The sequence below is a fragment of the Ovis aries genome, chromosome 11 (genome assembly GCF_016772045.2).
Source record: "Ovis aries strain OAR_USU_Benz2616 breed Rambouillet chromosome 11, ARS-UI_Ramb_v3.0, whole genome shotgun sequence".
NCBI classification, from domain to species: Eukaryota; Metazoa; Chordata; class Mammalia; order Artiodactyla; family Bovidae; genus Ovis; species Ovis aries.
In genome coordinates, this window is record NC_056064.1 from 26913307 (window position 1) to 26930136 (window position 16830).

The following is a 16830-nucleotide window of genomic DNA, read 5'->3' on the forward strand; positions in this document are numbered from 1 at the left end:
TCCAAACCCCCGCTATGTGCCCCACGAGACTCCCCGACCCGGCCCGCCCAGCGGGCGGAGCCCCCGAAGTTGGCGGGGCCGGGGCTCCTCCCGTGGACGAGAGGCACGCGAAACAGGGGCCGAGGCGGCTGCTCTTAGACTTCGTTTATTGGCTCCTTATAAATCAGAGTCAGTAACAACTGTACAGAGGCCCGAGCCCCGGCCCCCGCCTTCCCCACTCCCGCCCGGGCCGGAACAGCAGCTTCGTTGGGGCACGAGGAGACGCCTCTGGGATTCACAGTAACCAGGGAACAGAAACGGAAATAAATTAAGTGTATGGGGGAGGAGTCGCGGGGAGTCATGCTCCCCAGATCAGTGCATGGAGAGGGTTTCCCGGGGTCTGCGGCCGGGCTCCCCACTGCGCCCTCACCGCGGAGGGAGGGACGTCCCCTTCCGGCCGGGGCACGGAGCCAAGCTCCGCTTCCCAGCTAGTCTAGGAGCCTGCCCACACGCTCCTGTGCATCTGCCAGGCTGAGCACCATGCATGTCGCGGAGCGCTGGAATGACCTGGAGGCAGTCATCATTCCGAGTCCACGGGCCGAGGCCCAACTGTGCTTGTAGTGGTGCGGCCTCGCCCCTCACTCCACCCGTACCAGCAGGGCATAGAGGAGCGTGGCCCCTTTCTCCTTGGTCACCCACTCAAGTTCAGCTGGGCTGAAGTGAGGATCGGGAGGCTCTCTGAGGGCCACAGAAGGGGGTCCCGGGGTGTAGGAGCCAGGGCGCACACACACCTGGAACGCCACCTGGGCCTGGTGCGTCCGCTGGGATTTGGGGTCCCGGAATCTGTCAGGTAACAAGCAGAAATAGGGCAGTGAGGCCTCTGGCCCCAGTACCTCTGCCCCTTGGCACCTGCAACCACCTCAATTAGCAACAGGCCCTGCTGTTCCTAGTAGTCACTCCTTCCTTACAGGGGCTTGGCTGCAGCCTCATCTCTACCTGAAATGGTCTTCCTCCCAATGCCTGTTCTACTGACTTTGTCCTGCCCAAGTCTTTGCTCAGATTCATCCTAGTGATATCTACCTGGACTACCCGATCTTGTGTGCTCCAACCACACTCCTGATGCACTTCACTCTGCTCTACTTTCCGCTTCCATAGTACTTACTTGTCACCTTCAAAAATACTAAATAACTATGGATAAACATTCTACAGCAAGAGAGGACATAACTTCCATGTGACCAGGGTTCCCTTCTTTGTTCTTTGTGATAGAACAAAATAAATGGAACTTGTACAAAGACTGTGAATGAAGAGCTGGCTGGAGACTGAGGAACCAGGGAGACAAGGTGGACAGGAGGGAATCATGGAGATCCATGTGGCCCTGAGCCCCCTCCCGTGTACTCACTGCACTTTGGATGCCAGGGTCTCAGCCCCAGCATATTGGAGGGAGGGGGAAAGCAGCACTGGAGGCGGCTGCTCCTCCCGGGGAGGCGCACAGTTCTCTCCAGGCTCCTCGAACCCTGTCCCAGGCTCTCCCTTCAAGGGCCGGCAGCTCAGGATGGAAGCAGTGCCTGTGAGGGAGGAAAGCTGGGTCAGAGGGGGCCTCCTGCCACCCACAGGCCCACCTGCCCTGCTTCCGCTGGTGCTACATACCTGCCCCCAGCTCCCCTCGGTCCAGCACCCTCCGGACAGCCGCCACATTGCTCCCATGGTAGGCCATATGCCACTTCTTGGTTAGCGTCCCAGCCTCCAGGCGGGGGTTCACCCTAGCAAATGGACAGACAGGACAAAGGTCATTGGCTCCCGAAGGTCATTCCCCAGACAGCAAGTTTTGTCTTCTACACACCCTCTCAGGACCTTTTCTCAAGGGGGGTAAAGGATAGTGCGGGAAGTGCACAATCCTTCCCTCTATGTACCTGAGGTTGAACCTGCACCAGCCAAAAGGCAGAGCGTATTCACGGGGGGGCTCCCCTCGGCGCCTGTGGGCCTCATCCCCTCGAAGTTTTCGGCAAGACTCACAGTAGCACAGGCTACGCTTCGGCGGAGGCATGAAATAGTCCTCTGTGGAGAGTGAGCAGCACACTTTGTGGCATGGCCCCCACCCTGGGGCTCAGCCGTGGCCCGGGGCTGGGCCGGGAATAAGGTGGGTTCTGGGGGCCTGGGGACTCACCAGGAAGCAACAGCAGTTCCTGGAAACGGGAGCAAAGGGCATGGTACTCGCAGCTTTTGAGGGGGCTAGTGGTGGGTGGCGGGCCCCAGCACACACTCTCCTTGATACCTGAGGGAGCAGAGTAGGCCCATGTCACAGGGGCTGAAGAAGTACAAAGAAGTACAAAGTACAGAAGCACAAAGTTGGGGTGAGGTGGGCCCTGGCCCCTTGGGCGGGCTCACCATCCACCATGTCAGCTTTCTCCATGTCCCCTTGGGTTCCAGCACTTTTCCCACTGGCAGCCCCTGGTTCAGGGCTCACAATTGTCACCTACAGAGAGGGGTGATCAGTCAGGGTGTGATCAGCCCCCAGGGGCTGCTGATCCCTTCATGAACTACCAGCTTCCCCTTTCCTGCGACCACCCAGCCTCCCAGGTGCCACTCCTCCCACGGCCACTCACCTGCTCACACTGCCCATAGAGGTCCACGAGCGCGTGGCAGGGCTGGGGGACATCTGGCACAGCCACCCCCTGGTCCATTCCGTTGATATGGAGGTGCAGCCCCCCAGAGCTGTCCAGCCGCAGTCCCAGGATGGTGCCTTCTGGACACGTGTCCAGATTCGGCCCAAATTTCTCACAGATCTAGAAGGAAAGATCTATTCTCTTCAGGGAGATCAGACTCCCCACTGGCAGCAGCCACGGCCGCCCTTCACTAAGCTTTGCCAGTCCCTGGGTTTTGCCTCTACCCTTGCCCACTGCTTCAGTTACCTAAAGTCCACCTTCCCCTTCCCCCCTTGCAACATTCTCAATGGCAGGGATGTCGGAGTAGGCAGTGAGCCTGAGGCTGTCCAGGTAATGGCACTCATACCTCTGCCCACCTGCTACAGGGCCGCTATACACCTGTGCTCCTATCTCCAGGGCTCAGGGCCCCACTTCTCCCCCAGCCAGCCACTCACTCTCAGAGATAGGGCCCTCTCCCTGCTCCCCACCCACCTTGAGGCCGTTGTGGAAGACCCCTCGGCCCCGCAGCAGCCAAGCTGCCCGTTTGAGGGCACAGGCGGAAGCAGGAAAGTTGAGCCTCTCCGGTGGGCAGGTGATGACTCCGAGAACAAGGGAAGATGTCCACTGCCGGTTCAGGAAGTCTATCCGCACCTGGGGAGAAGGCAACTGCTCCACAATCATAGCCTCCTGCGAAGAGGTCCCCCATCCAGCAGGACCGGGCTCCTCACCCCCGTCAGGGAGAGAAGACGGCACCCCAGAGTGCAGCCAGGGATGCAGCCTGTTCTGATACCTGGAGGGACCCGAAATGGCCAATTTGTTTGTGTCCTTCCCTCTTTCAGCCTTGGTCTTGATATGCCTTTAAAAGGATTCTTGTCCCTGGGGGTTTCCTTCACCTGCCTAACTGACATCTTTGCAGCATAATGCCCCCTCCCCTGGAAAGCATGCCCCGTTCCCACATACAGGATCAGGAGCCTTCCTGGCCTCCCCAAGCCCCTCCACACTGCTTCCCTCATCACAGCCCTCAGGTGGGTACTTCCTGGAAACTGATCTACAACTCCCACCACAGGATATGAACAAACACCCAGAAAGCCATCCCTGAACCGGCATGGCTTCCACTTCATCCTTCACTTGGGAAAAAAAAGCCTTTCTACAGGAGAGTTGGCCCTGGGTCACCTGGAGCAAGAGGAGCTGGGGATAAGGAGGTGTGGCTCACCTGGACCAGCAGCTGAGGCACCAGGGGCTGGTTGATGACAACGATGCCCTGGTTGTAGCTGGCCACTCGTGTGGCTGTACGGTTCCCATTGGACAAGAGAATATTCTTCCCATGGTTCTCCAGGAACTCAAGGGCTGTGGGCATAATGGCCACTTGGTTCTGGCTCTGGTAAGGAGGAGAGACTGAGCTGCTGGGGGGTGCCGACTCAAAACCATAGCCACCCCACCAGGATGGACATAGAGCCTGCCAATAAGCCTCTGGCCATCCAGGACTAGTTCAGGGAATCCGAAAATGACCTGGTGGCTGATGGCCCACCAACAGTCCATCCCTGAGCCCAATGGTTCCTGCTGCCACCTCTTACTTCCAGGACATGCTCCTCGCCTTCGTCATCCTCCTCGCCCTCACTGCCGGTGTCTGAGCTGGGGGAAGGAGGCTGAGTGCCTTCTGGCTCATCCAGATGGGTGGAGCTGACAATAGAGACACTCCGCACTGGCCCATATAGATCCAACACAGCCCACACACTCTGTGGGCACACAGACCGGAAGTTAGGAATTAGCAGAGGACCTCGATCCTCCTCCAGCCCCATGGAAGGTCTGGGGTCTACCTTGGCAATGCCAGTGGCTGCAGGACCCATATCCTCTCCGTCTACCAGGATGTGCATTGTGTCGTCTGCCCCTCGGCGAATGCCCACACGGCTTCCCACCTAGGGCCAAGGTACGGCAAGGACAAGGGCTCAGTCCACCTCTCCCTGCCGCCCCTACTCCCGGGCCCACCCCCAGCCCCGGGGTCGGCTGCCTCACCCCCAGCCTCTCCAGGTTCCGGCCATAGTTCATCCTCTGGAGTTGCCCGTCACGCCTCACTTCACAGCTGGACACCATCCAAGTGGTCTTTGTCCGGAGCTCTGGCAGGGAGGGAGGCAGTCCCGGGCCCCCACCTGCACCAGGCCCCATGTCCCCAGGTGCTAGTGTGGTCAGCCCTAGACGGAGGGAGCCGGCCCACTTCTCATCTAGCTCCTCCACCTTTACCTGGGAGACAGAAGAACCCTCAGAGCAATGCAGGAGGATGGGAGGCAGGCTGGCCCTGCCATGGAGGTTTGGTGGCCCCCGGGTCACATCGCCACAGCCCACCTCGAAGATTTCCTCAGTCTTGAGCTCCTTGGTGCTGAAGACGAGGCCATGGGCGTAGCCGGCTGCTCGCACTGCCCTCGTGCCGTCTTCCTCCAGAGCAATGTTCTTGCCGCAGGTGCTGTGGAATCGGTGGGCCACGCCAGCCACTGTGGGAAGACAGCACCAGAGGAGGGGTAGGATTGGAGCAGCAAGCTTCACAAAGGACAGGGCGAGGCTTTCAGATGCAGCAGAAGTCGACATGACAGTCCCACCTCCAGTCTTTCCTCAAGAACTGTGACACCTCTTTCACCACAGCAGGACTCAGTCCCAAACCTGCCGTGCCCAGTGATGGTGTCCCAGCCCTTTGGTGGCAGGGAAGCATCCAGGCCCTGCGTCCAGGTAGAACTTCCTCCCCTCTTCTTGGCTGCTCCCCACCAGGGGCTGAGCCCTCCTCCTTCCCCTTGGTCTACGGCTGCTGCAGCCAGCCTGTCTTAAACAGCTTGCCTGACCTGGAGGCTGCACCCCTCAGGCCCACCACAGGCAGGCAGAGCCCCTCCCCGCTTCCTCCCTGCCACCCTCTCCCTGCCGGCTAAACCTGGGGAGTGCAGGGGGAACGACTTCTCAGTGGCAGTGTTGCTGGTCGCCAGGCTGTTGTCCATGGGGCCAGTGGCATTGGTGATGGACACTTGGACGCACTGGCCGTACAGATCCACTACCGCATACACTTCTGCGTAAGAACGGAAGGTGTCAGCAGCCCAATAGCCTGGGGTGGGCTGGGCCGAAGGTGGCAGGTCGAAAGCCACAGAATAGTCACCTTTACCGGGAGGCAAGCCTGAGCACGCAGCGCCTTGGTCCTGGCCGTTGATGAAGTAGTGCAGGTCGCCCTTGGCCGTGCGCATCATACCGATGCGGGCGCCAGTGCCCAGTGCATCAAGATCACACCCGTAGTTGTTGCGCATGGTGTTCCCATCTTGCATGATGGCTGTGCCACTGCAGGGATAACAGAACGGGTAGATCGGCCTCCCAGCTTCCTCCCCACACAGGCCTCTGCCCCATCTCTGCTTGTCGGAACCGTCCAGGGCCTTGGACTGGGATATTAACCTGGGGTGTGAGATGCAATCTTGTCGCCTGCACCCTGGAAACCCCCTGGCAAAAGTAGAAGCTACCCTAAGGGTCTAGGGGGAGGGAACAGCCAGGCCACCTAGGTCTGTCATGGTCTACAGCTACCATAGGCTCCAAACCCTGCTTCCCTCATCCCGGCCAGCTCCACCAAGCTGGCTGCCAAAGCAGACAGCCCAACCTCAGCATCCATGTGTCATAGTCAATGTCTGTCATAGTGTTGGGGAATTCAAGGTCCTCCGGCCGAATAGCAGTCACTCCTAGAAGGAAGCAGGGGTGGGTCAGAGCCGAGTCTCCAGCCTCTGGCAGAAAGCACCTCCCCAGCACATGTATATGTACACACACACACACACACATGCCCCTCACCAGCCTCAATGGAGCCTGACCAGCGGTCCACCATCTTCTGAATGACGATTTCAAACAGCTCGCCATCTCTCAGGGCTCTGCCAGGAGAATGGCCGTCAGACAGGCCCCACTTGGGTGGCTGATACTGAGTAGTGGGGAAGTGAAGTGGGGACATAAAAGTCCAGACACTGACCGGTTGGAGATGACAATGGCGTCGTTGAACTCGCTGCGGCAATTGTGGCGGAGTGCAGTACGGCCCCCGTTGGTGATGACCGCATTGCTGCCGTGCAGCTGGTGGAAGCGGAGGTCTGAGCCCCCAGCCCCAGATGATGGGGAGCTTGGAGACACCTGGTTGTTCCCCTCAGGGAGTGGTTCAGGGACTGGGGGCACCTCTGCAAGTGGACATCACCCTTTAGGCCTACAGTCATCTCTGAGGCCTCCCAAGGCCACCCCAGCTCCTGCCCAGCCCGGCCCTCACCCACGTCGTCCACAATGGTGGCCTGGGCCGCCTGGCCATAGAGATCCACGACAGCATAGACGCCTGGGGGCACATTCCAGGCAGCAGGACCCTGAGTCATGCCGTTGACAAAGAAGTGGAGAGTCCCGTCCTCCCGCCGCACCACGCCCACCGTGTCCCCTGCCTTGGAAGAAGCGGGGCTGGAGTGAGGAGTCAGGCCGAGTTCCTGCCTGGGCTCGTCCTCCAGCAGCCCCACCTGGCCTGCCTCCCCGCTACCGACAGGTGGCGGCTCCCCCAGTCTCCCACCTTGAGTCGGTCCAGGTTGTGCCCGTATTCATCCAAGATGGTCGTCCCATTGTGCATCACCCCATTCCCTGTCATCATCCAGGTCCCTAGTGGACAATGAGTGGCAAAAGCCATGAAGAGGAAGCCAAGGCTTCTTTCCTTTACACAGCAGTCCCCCAGTTACTTCCGGAAGCTACCAGTCCAGCCTGCCTTTTTTTCTCAGGGCAGAGCAAGAAAATTCTGCGGTTCTCATGCCAACCACAGGCCCTATCCACGTGGCACACTTTAGGCACTGAATGTGTCATCACAAACCTGACAAGTCAAAGGTCTGGAAAACAGGGACGGCATCCCCTCTAGCATCTTATCCTGGCCCTGCCCTTCCTGGGAGCTCACCAGAGCGCAAGTTGGTCATGGTGGAGGGCAACTGGAGGTAGGCAGGGTTGTGGGTGGTGACGCCAATCTCAATGGAGCCAGCCCACTTGTCCACCATCTTGTCGATGCGCACCTGGAACACCTCTCCGTCCCGCAGGGCTCTGCTGCTCAGCACCACGCCATGATTGAAGTCGTCGGTGGCACTGAGGGCATGGCAAGTGGGGACTCAGATCCCCCCCCAACACACTGCTCCAAAGCTCAGCACTGCAATACCCAGCCGACACCCACTGCCCAAGTCAAGCACCCACGGTCCGCATTCCAGGAGGCCCCCCAACCAGACTCCCACTGCCTCCCACTTGCCCACCCCTCCCCCAATCCCCTCATAGCCCCTCCGCAGGCTTCTCCCCACCCCATGGGCCATACTGGGGCCTCAGGGCAGTGCGTCCCTCGTGGGTGATGGCTGCCTTCTGCCCACAGTTGGGGTGGAAGAGCAGGCGCTCAGGTTCTGCCTGGGTTGTAGGAGCAGCCCGGCGGAGAGCACCCTCAGGGGACAGAGCCCGCAGGATGGCATTGTTCCGGCGAAGGCGGTCACTGTGGTTGTTATTGTGGACGATGGTCACCTTCACAGCCATTCCATACAAGTCCACCACACCGTACACCACTGGGGGCGTCAAGGGGGTCGCCACACCTGCAGGAGTGGAAGGCACAGGGAATGGAGGAATGATGGCCTCATTGTGTATGGGATGAGGGGAGAAGAATCAATAAAGGGAGAATGACACAGACCCCCCTCAGTGAAAGCCCTGGCCCAGCCACCCTCTCTGAGCTTCTCCTTACCCTGATCAATGCCATTAATGAAGAAGTGTAGGGCAGAGTTGGACTTCCTCGTGAGACCAATGTGGTCACCCTCCTATTCAAAGCAGAAAAATAAAAACCTGGAATCTTTCAACAGCTGAGGTCCAGACTTGTCCTGGACACTGAGAACAGAGTAGTCCTCCAGCCTTCCCATCAACCGATGCGACAGGGGAACAACTGGTTCCCATGCATCCCAGACCACTCTGAATGTTCAAGGCAAGTCAGGCACTATGTTAAACTATCTTATCAACACCAGCTCAACCTTCACGGCACTCTATCAAATAGTACTAACAGGCTCATTTTCAGACATTAAGGAAAAAAAACTACCCAAAAAGATGAGCTTCTGGCCACAGGTCACCACCACCAAAGGCCAAATTGAAAGAAGAATGCAACCCATCTGACTGCAAAATCTGAGTGCTTAACAGTTGGGCAACCCTGCCTTCTCAGAAGGAAAAGTGAAAGTCAATCATTTGTGTCCAACTCTTTGTGACCCCACGGACTGTAGCCTGCCAGGCTCCTCTGTCCATGGAATTCTCCAGGCCAGAATACTGGAGCAGGTATCCGTTCCCATCTCCAGGGGATCTTCCCAAACCAGGGATCAAACCCAGGTCTCCTGCTTTGCAGGCAGACTATCATTTGAGCCACCAGGGAAGCCCTTCTCAGAAGGACCCTTCAGACAAAAGATAAAGGGCCTTGCTCCAGATCAGAGAATATGGGGCCCAGGGAGGACTGCTCGGTATATACAGGGGTGCCCCTGGAGAGAGGCCGGCACTGTGTCCACCCTCACCTGCAGCTCATCCAGGCTGAATTCACAGTACTCCCGGCGGGTGCCCTTGCCATTGGTCAGGATCCCACAGCCACTCATCATGATGGTGCCTGGGAAAGCAGACATTTTGGTTAGGGTATGGGCTCCCTGCACCTCAGTGACCAAAGGCCACGCCCCCACCATGCCAGGGGCTGGTACCTGACTGCAGGTTGGTCATGGTGGCTGGGTACTCCAGATTGTTGGGGTTGTGGGTGGTGACACCAATCTCAATGGAGCCTGACCACTTATCTACGAGCTTATCGATGCGGATCTTGGGTGGAATGACAGTGGAAGGGAGAGGGGAAATGTAAACTCAGAGAAAAAAGTCTCTCCGCCCTTTGAGCTTCCCTAGGCCACCTCCACCCTTTGCTAGCATTGGGGATTGAGCCCCATCTCTAGCTCCCAGAGGGTGAGACGCTGGCCAGGCCCCAACACCTTGCACACCTCAAACATCTCATTGTCCCGGAGTGGGCGGTTGGTCATGACAACCCCGTTGTTGAATTCATCCAGGGGCCGGCGGCGCTCAGCAGTCTTATTGTTGTTGCTGAGCTTGATGAGGGTTCCACACTTCTCATGGAAAAGGAGAGCATCGTTGGAGGTGACAATGGGTGAGGTGGCAGCACCGCTAGGCCCTGGTGCTTCCTCTGCTGGGGGGGAGCTCAGGTTCACATTCAGGAGCCCCCCGTTGTACGCAGACAGGATGGCATTGCTCACCACCTCGGAGAGCTCCATGCTGGCAAAGTCTGCAACAGCAGGACACAGGAAGGGAGCAGAAATGAGTATTCTCAGTCTCAGGCTCACCAAGCTCTCCCTACCCCTCTCCTGAGGTCCCCCCCTGTCCACCTCATGTCCCGCTCCCCTTCCCAGGCCTCCCAGGAACCCTCACCATTATGCGACTCAAGGCTGTTAGGAAACGTCTCCGGTCGGGCCTGCGCTGGGGATACCATGAAGGCTGGGGACCAGGTGGGATGGGAGGGGAATAAGGGTTCAGCCCCTGCTGCAGGGACCACAGCCAGGAGACCCCTCCACTAGCCCCTGTTCTCCCAGCCCACACCCAGCCTCACTTGTCATTGCCTTGCCCGCCCCCGTTCCTTCAGCCATTCTGTCTGCCCCGTCCCCCCACCACTGCCCTAACTTCATTCTCACCTTCATCCCCAGAGGTCCCTTGTTCAGCCAAGGCAGAATCTTCAGGGGGGGCGGAGGGATCAAGGGGAGGTGTGGGGCTGGGAGTAGGGGGGCTGAAGCCCGGCTCAGGGGGGAGCACAGTGATCTGGGTGCACTTGCCGTAAAGGTCCACGACGGCCCAGACACGAGCCGGAAGGCCCGTGGCAGCCACGCCGCAATCCCGCCCGTTCACCCAGAGCCGCAGCTCCCCGGCAGCCGTGCGCTCCACACCCACACGGTCCCCTTCGCCAAGCTGGTCGAGGTCCTGCCCATACTCCTCCAGCACAGACCGTCCATCCCTCAGCACCGAGCAGCCCGACACTACCCACGAGCCTCCCTTCAGCCCTGTGGCGCTGCTTGGGAAGTCCAGCACATTGGGGTCCAGTGCCGTCACCCCAATCTCAATGGAGCCACTCCAGGAGTTGACCTGTGATGGGGCAGTGGACAGTGGCTCAGGGTGGGCTACGAATGGGTCTCCCACACTTCATAGGCCACTGTGTCCCCCTCTTCCCACCTCTTAGCTAACTGGGCTTTACTCTCTTGAGATACAAGACATCCCCAATCCAGAGATCCAGTCCCACAAAGTATTATCTGGACTCTGGTCTCAGGGAATGATTAGACTTGCTCTCCGTTAGCAACTCTCTTCTGTACTCTGGGTGCACGCTGTCTATGATCCCATGCTCTTCCCACGCTGGCTCACCAAGCTGGTTAAATTCCCTGGCTCCAGGCTCCTGCCATCTCTAATTGCTCTGGTCTCTGTAGCTCCTCAACCAGTCAAATTCACAGCTCTCCATACTCGCTGGTATATTGCTCGCTCTTTCTCTCTGGGCCTCTCTCCTAGGCTCTGGCTGCACTCAAACTCACTCTCTTCCCAAATTCTACCTCTGTGCACCTGGCATTTCCGCTGCATCACCGCACAGGCATACACATCTCTTGCTTTGAGTATCTCTCCTCACCCATCTTTCTGTCCCTATCGGTGTGCTTTTGTCCTTCAGTGGTTGTTCTTTTCTTGGTTATCTTTCTTCTCCTTCCATCACATATCTGACATCTCTCCATCCTCCGTCTCCCAGAAATTATCCCAGGAGGATTGTTCTTTAATCATTATAGTGGGTGGGGCCCCGTGTCCCTTCCATGCTCCTGAGTCTTGACAAAAATCAAGCTCTCCTTGCCTCCTATTTTTGTGACTTAATGTTTCCGCTTCATGCTCCCTTCCTGCTCATCACCTGGTGTTCTGGCTAGCGGTTCCCTCTCGGTATCCGGTAATGTGGGCTACCCTAGCTGTCCTCCCCCATCGCCTTCTGGTCCCCTCCCACCACCCTCCACATCTCGCTTCCGCGGCCCCAGCTCCGCACCTTGCGGTCGATGCGGACGGTGAAGACGCGTCCATCGCGCAAGGGTTCCCGACTCAACACCAGCCCGTGGTTAAACTCCTGGCCTGGCTGCTGCCGCCGCGCTGTACGCCCACAGGCCGACAAGCTCACCAAGCGCCCGGTGCGCGGGTGCAGCTCCCCGCCGCTGCCCAGACCCCCGCCGGACCCCGGCCCTGGGCCGCTCCCGCCGGGGCCACCACCCCCACCCCCACCCGGCCCCGGCCCGGGGCCTCCCCCGGAGCCCCCATTCCCACCCGACCCCGCCGCCATCGCCGCTGACACCGGGGCCGCGCGACAGCCGCGCTTGGCGGCACCGTGGCAACCGCGGTGCACAGACGCCCTGGGGGAATAGGACTCGGGGGCTGGGGCCAGATATGCTTTACGGCAGTGCCGGGCAATAAAGCATCCCGGAGTAAGGAACTAAGGACTACTACGGTGGGAAGAGAAAGGACGACAGAGTCGGGCAGGTTTGCTTTACGGCACGGGCGAGGTGACGGAGTGGCTCCAGAGGGGCGAAGACGGGCCGGGAGCTTTTGCGACAGTGGAAGAAACGACTGCCACAGGCACTTTTACGACTTAGGGGTAGTGCCCAAACACTTTCAGCTTTGCGACACCGACGACCCTGCCTTCGTCGAGGACAGGCAACACTTTGAAGTATTCGCTTTACGGCAGGAGGAGGCAGGGGGCTTTCCTTCGCTCCAAGCGCCCGGAAGCGGTGTGAGCGGGCCCTGAGCACATAGAGGTAGCTTTGTAAATAAAGAGGGTCACACTCCGTACCACTTGAGACCGGATATGTCTTTCGACAGTGTCGCAATCCCTCCACTTCTCCGCAGAAACAGAGCGGGCTGGATTTTGGGGCGAAAAGAGTTCGCGATGTTTCTAGACAAGCCCATCTTGAACTCTAGTTCAACCAAACTTAGGTTTTAAAGCCACGAATAAAGAGTCCAAAGGAACCCTGGCAGGTAGTTTCAGGCAACGACGCTGACAGCCCTCAAAGACAGCCACCCCCAGAGCTATCAACAACCCCCCAGCAAGACTCCCTAGATGCTCACGCTTCAGTTGGACTGTGTGTGACGTCACAATTAGGTTTCTCGCACGGCGTCCGGGACCATGACTATGATTGGATAATTCGGATAAGGGTGATGGGGGAGAAGGGCGGGAACAAATCCCAAAGACAAAGAAAGGTTTTAGGGTGGGACAGAAAGGGAGGGGCAACCTGAGAGGCTTCCAGTCGGAGGTCCCTAAACAGTTTTGATTCCGCCCCCCACTGCTCCAGGGAGCGGTGGGGGAGGGGACCCAGGCCTCGCCCAAGCGTCCCTCTCCAGCCGCAGTGGGGGCGGGGCCTGGGGCGGGGCTATGTGGAGCAGGGAGGCGGGGCGAGGTAGCTGAGAGTGGCCCCCTAGTGGGGCCATGGAGAAGCAGGAAAGTGTGGGGGCTGCTGGCGGCCTCAATGGAGAATCCCCTGGTGGGGGTATCAGGGGGGTGCCAGGAGGCATCGGAGGAGTCGAGTCAGGCGCCGGGTTGCTCTCCGGAGTAACCATGTTTCACGGTTCTGGGCCCTCCACGCACAATGGGGGAACTATAATTCGCAGTCCTGATTCTAGCCAGCCCTCCGGAGGGACAGCAGTCCTCGGTACCGGGCTCAACCAGCATCCTGGGGAAGTCGCGGGCCACAGCTTTGGGTCCCGTACAAAACCTGACGGATTTAATCCCCCCTTCCCTGGAACCAGTGTATCCGGGACGTTCAACCCGGGGTCCGGGGCGTCTGGGTTGTACAACTCGGCAAACATTACGATATCCGAGTCAACTTGCATGCGCCAAGACAGACCCTGTGAGGACCGGCCCCGGAGCATCCTAAAAAACAGCAGCTCCATCACGGTGCACAAATCCCCCCGGGCGGAGAGGTAAGAAGCCGGGGAGGAAGAAAGGGATTCCAGACACAGGAGGAAACCAAGGCAGGGGAAAGGGGGTGGAGTCCCAAGAACTAAAAGTGAGAGTAAGTGAGAGTAAGTGGGGGTAATTGGGTGGGGAATCCGAGGTTCCTGGCCTTTGAGAGAGAGGCAGGTATAGGATAAACCCTTGATTACATAGCACTTGATTATCATCAAGTGTGACCCCACCTCAGCCTCCTACACGTCGGAAAAAGTTTTGAATGACTGAAAGAGTGAGGGAGGACTGAGCATTAGGAGATTTCCTCCCCCTTTTTTTGTATCCTTTCCTCACCCGAAGGAGAAAGTCTCAGCACTGGGATGAAATGAATATCCTGGCGACCTACCACCCTGCTGACAAGAACTATGGCTTTATGAAGGTGGATGAGCCCAGCACTCCCTTCCACAGGTGCGAGTCTGCAGCTGTAGCCCTTCAGCTCCTACTCTCTAAGGAGAAGGGGAGTGCCTGCTGCCTGCTCTGAGGCACTGCTGCCTCCCTCCCTTGCAGGCTGCAAGACAGCGATGAAGACCTGCTTGCCGGTACCTCTCACGCAATGACTCCTGAGAAGTTAGCAGAGAGGTGAGAGTCCTGCCAGCCGTCAGTAGGGACCTGCGGCCTCCTGCCCCCTCCACCCCTGAGCTAGGGTCTGAGCCAGCTCTGCTTGTTGGCTCTCCAAATGGGAGGTACTACAATTTGGACCAGGACTCACTCAGGCCAAGGTCGGGGAGTCTGCCAGCTTGGCCCCAGCTACCACCTGCTCCCATTTTTTGTTCTCTCTGTGCTTCCAGCTGGTCTCCCTCCCTTTCAGGTTTGCAGCAATGGACAATGTCTGCCCCAAGGTCCTGTACAGTGATAACAGAAGTTCGGGGTCTTCAGACAGCTTTTCCAAGACACGTGAGATGAGGGGTGGGGTTAAGTGGAAGGGGAGGTGGAGTGAGAGCTCAGCGGAGAGCCTGGCAGGAAAGCCATGCTCTGACACTGGCCCACAGAATCCAATGATTTTGAAAAGCGCCGCAAGGCACACTACAATGAAGGGAAGTTCCTGAAACCTCAGAAAAACCCTCCCTTGGATAACAGCAAGAACAGCAGTGTGGGTGGTGTGAGTATGAGCAGTGGCAGTCGAAGTGAGATGCTGGACTCAGAGCCCAGGCCTGTGGAAAGAGGTGGGGCAGGAAGAATGACTGGAGGAGTCAAGGGCCAGATTGGCCTAGTGGCCAGAAACCACATCCTAGAAGCCAAAGGTTAGCTATGGGGGGGTCCCAGACACCCAAGGGAATTGTAGTCCAGAACCTTCTCCACCAGAGCTTGTCTTCCTCAGTGGGTGTCAGCCCAGGGCCCTGCTGCCTAAGAGGGAAGTCGTGCTGGCTGTTGTCCCCAAGGTAGACAGAGGGCAGCTGGGGTGGGGTCCCCATCAGGCCCCAAGGAAGGCTGGCTGGGAAGGAGGAACAGAAAGCCCCACAGAACTCTGAGGGGGTGGAAAGGTCACTGATGTTTTTCTAAAATGGGAGGAGGGGATAGAAGTGAGATGAGAACCTCAGGCTTGAGCTTCTCATGGCTGCTTAGGGGTCACAGTGAAGCTGGTGCCCTGTATTCTCTAGGTGCCCTTATGACTCAGATTGATTTGGGTGATTCCTCAGCTTCCCCTGCCTTCAGAAATCTGTCCCCAACTTCATCCGCCACTGTGGTGTTGGAGAAGGAAATTGATCTGCAGCGCAAGGAGTATTACAGCAAAGGAAGATACCTGAGGTGCTGGCCCCACCCTGAGCTTGAGGAGGACACAGAAGATGAGCAGCAGAGCAGTGAGAGTTCAGCTGGGTCAGCCCAGGAGCGGGAGGGCCAGCAGACTGATGGGTGTGCCAACCCTGGTCCTCTGACACTTCCAGGCCCCACAAACTTGAACTGGGTGATCGAGAGTCCCATGAGCACTGAGGTCCGTCTGCTGGACCACACGGGAAGCTCCTCCCAGGATTTCCAGGCCACTGAGAGCTCCCGGAAGGTGATAGTGACATCATCGAAGCTTGGTGAGGGCACCAGGCCACCATCTCACCAGGCCTGGCTCTTGGCAAGCTCCCATCTTCCCAACCCCCTGCTCCCTTCAGGCCAGCAGATCGGCAAAGGTGATGAGAGAGGCCCTCCACATTCTTGTGTGCAATGTGGATTGTATGGAGAGGACCCAGGGAGGCTCAGAGGGATGCGTACCGGCCCCCCAGCTTGGTACCACTGCTGCCCCCATGCCTCCTCCCTGATTCCTCTCTGCCACCTACCCCGCTCCAGGTACTGCCCGGTGCTCCAAAGATAGTGGGTCCCAAGCAATGTCTGACTGGTGTCAGTGGCTGGTATCCAAGGGGCTGAACTGGCAAAGCAAGGAAGGCTCAGAGAGGGAACCTGGAAGTCACCCAAACTTCCCAAACCAAAACCAGCACAGACGTGAGCCTGAGCAGGGGAAAGGAGCAGGCTGGGGAGGGCGAGGTGCTAAGTGGGTAGATTCTAGGGAGTCTGGGGATCGTGGGCCACATCTTCTGCCTGTGGCAGGAAAGCCACTAACCCAGCCCCTCCTCTTCCAGAGGAAACCCTGCGGCTCCAGTGGACTCAGGAGGAGGAAACCAGACAATGGAAACTGTAGCCAGCTGGGGATGGGGTGGGAGCCAACTTTCCCTGCCCTTACCACCCTTGGTCAATCGGGATAGACAATAAAGAGAAGAGCAGGAGTCTAGGTGCTGTGAATTGGGGTCCCAGGCTGATCCTGAGCTGTCGTTGAGGAGAAGGGGGGCAGAGATGGAAGTTCACATGCAGGAAACCGCAGGCAGAGCAGAGCAAAAAGCTTGGCATAGCCAGGGGGACTGGACTCAACAGGTACCCAGGAGCCCAGGAAGACCCACCTGCAGTGAGCTGACAATGACTGGTGTGATTCAACCACATACTTACCAGTATCCTCTTTAATTCTTAAAACCACCCTGGAGGTAGGAGTTATCATCCCCATCTTTCAGATGAGGAAACTGAGGAATCAGCTTGCCCAGGGTCAGGCAATCAGGTTTGAACTTGTATCTCTCAGGCCTCCATGACTCAACCACTGAAGGAGGACAAGCTGAGAGAGACCAGGGCCCTAGGAAGGTGACTGCAGATAGTCTCCGAGGGCGGGGCTGTGGCTTCTCTGATCTCAGGCCCTTCTCCACCCCTGGCCCCGCCTCCACC

At 58.3% G+C, this 16830-nt stretch overlaps 2 protein-coding genes across 8 annotated transcripts; one reads left to right on the forward strand and one right to left on the reverse strand.

Annotated features, from left to right (window-relative positions):
- Nucleotides 1–129: 129 nt before the first annotated feature.
- Nucleotides 130–11985, reverse strand: NEURL4 (neuralized E3 ubiquitin protein ligase 4). 3 transcript variants are annotated; one of them, XM_012186713.4, is made up of 29 exons: nucleotides 11692–11985; nucleotides 10322–10766; nucleotides 10062–10127; nucleotides 9620–9918; nucleotides 9335–9446; nucleotides 9158–9246; nucleotides 8353–8425; nucleotides 7942–8206; nucleotides 7540–7721; nucleotides 7168–7253; nucleotides 6883–7045; nucleotides 6598–6796; nucleotides 6426–6502; nucleotides 6241–6319; nucleotides 5761–5930; nucleotides 5536–5667; nucleotides 4962–5107; nucleotides 4635–4859; nucleotides 4439–4537; nucleotides 4196–4357; nucleotides 3835–3999; nucleotides 3114–3272; nucleotides 2583–2762; nucleotides 2365–2452; nucleotides 2144–2251; nucleotides 1890–2034; nucleotides 1627–1739; nucleotides 1379–1544; nucleotides 130–822 (listed from the first exon to the last, which is right to left on the reverse strand). In XM_012186713.4, the coding sequence occupies exons 1-29, from the start codon at nucleotides 11977–11979 to the stop codon at nucleotides 618–620; spliced, it is 4686 nt and encodes a 1561-aa protein (XP_012042103.3). In that variant the 5' UTR covers nucleotides 11980–11985; the 3' UTR covers nucleotides 130–617. The 3 variants fall into 3 exon arrangements, with proteins under 3 accessions (XP_012042103.3, XP_027830792.1, XP_027830793.1); XM_027974991.2 differs by having other exon boundaries at nucleotides 5755–5930; XM_027974992.3 differs by lacking the exons at nucleotides 10322–10766; nucleotides 11692–11985 and having other exon boundaries at nucleotides 5755–5930; nucleotides 6887–7061; nucleotides 10062–10284.
- Nucleotides 11986–13098: 1113 nt separating this feature from the next.
- On the forward strand, nucleotides 13099–16803 carry LOC105607811 (uncharacterized). Of its 5 annotated transcripts, XM_042256603.1 has the most exons (9): nucleotides 13099–13613; nucleotides 13939–14046; nucleotides 14146–14217; nucleotides 14447–14532; nucleotides 15237–15437; nucleotides 15522–15659; nucleotides 15913–16065; nucleotides 16203–16276; nucleotides 16691–16803. In XM_042256603.1, exons 1-8 carry the CDS (start codon nucleotides 13120–13122, stop codon nucleotides 16259–16261), a joined length of 1311 nt encoding a protein of 436 aa, XP_042112537.1. In that variant the 5' UTR covers nucleotides 13099–13119; the 3' UTR covers nucleotides 16262–16276; nucleotides 16691–16803. The 5 variants fall into 5 exon arrangements, with proteins under 5 accessions (XP_042112537.1, XP_042112540.1, XP_027830786.1 ...); XM_042256606.1 differs by lacking the exon at nucleotides 15913–16065 and having other exon boundaries at nucleotides 15522–15634; XM_027974985.2 differs by lacking the exon at nucleotides 16691–16803 and having other exon boundaries at nucleotides 16203–16346.
- The last annotated feature ends 27 nt before the right edge of the window (nucleotides 16804–16830 follow it).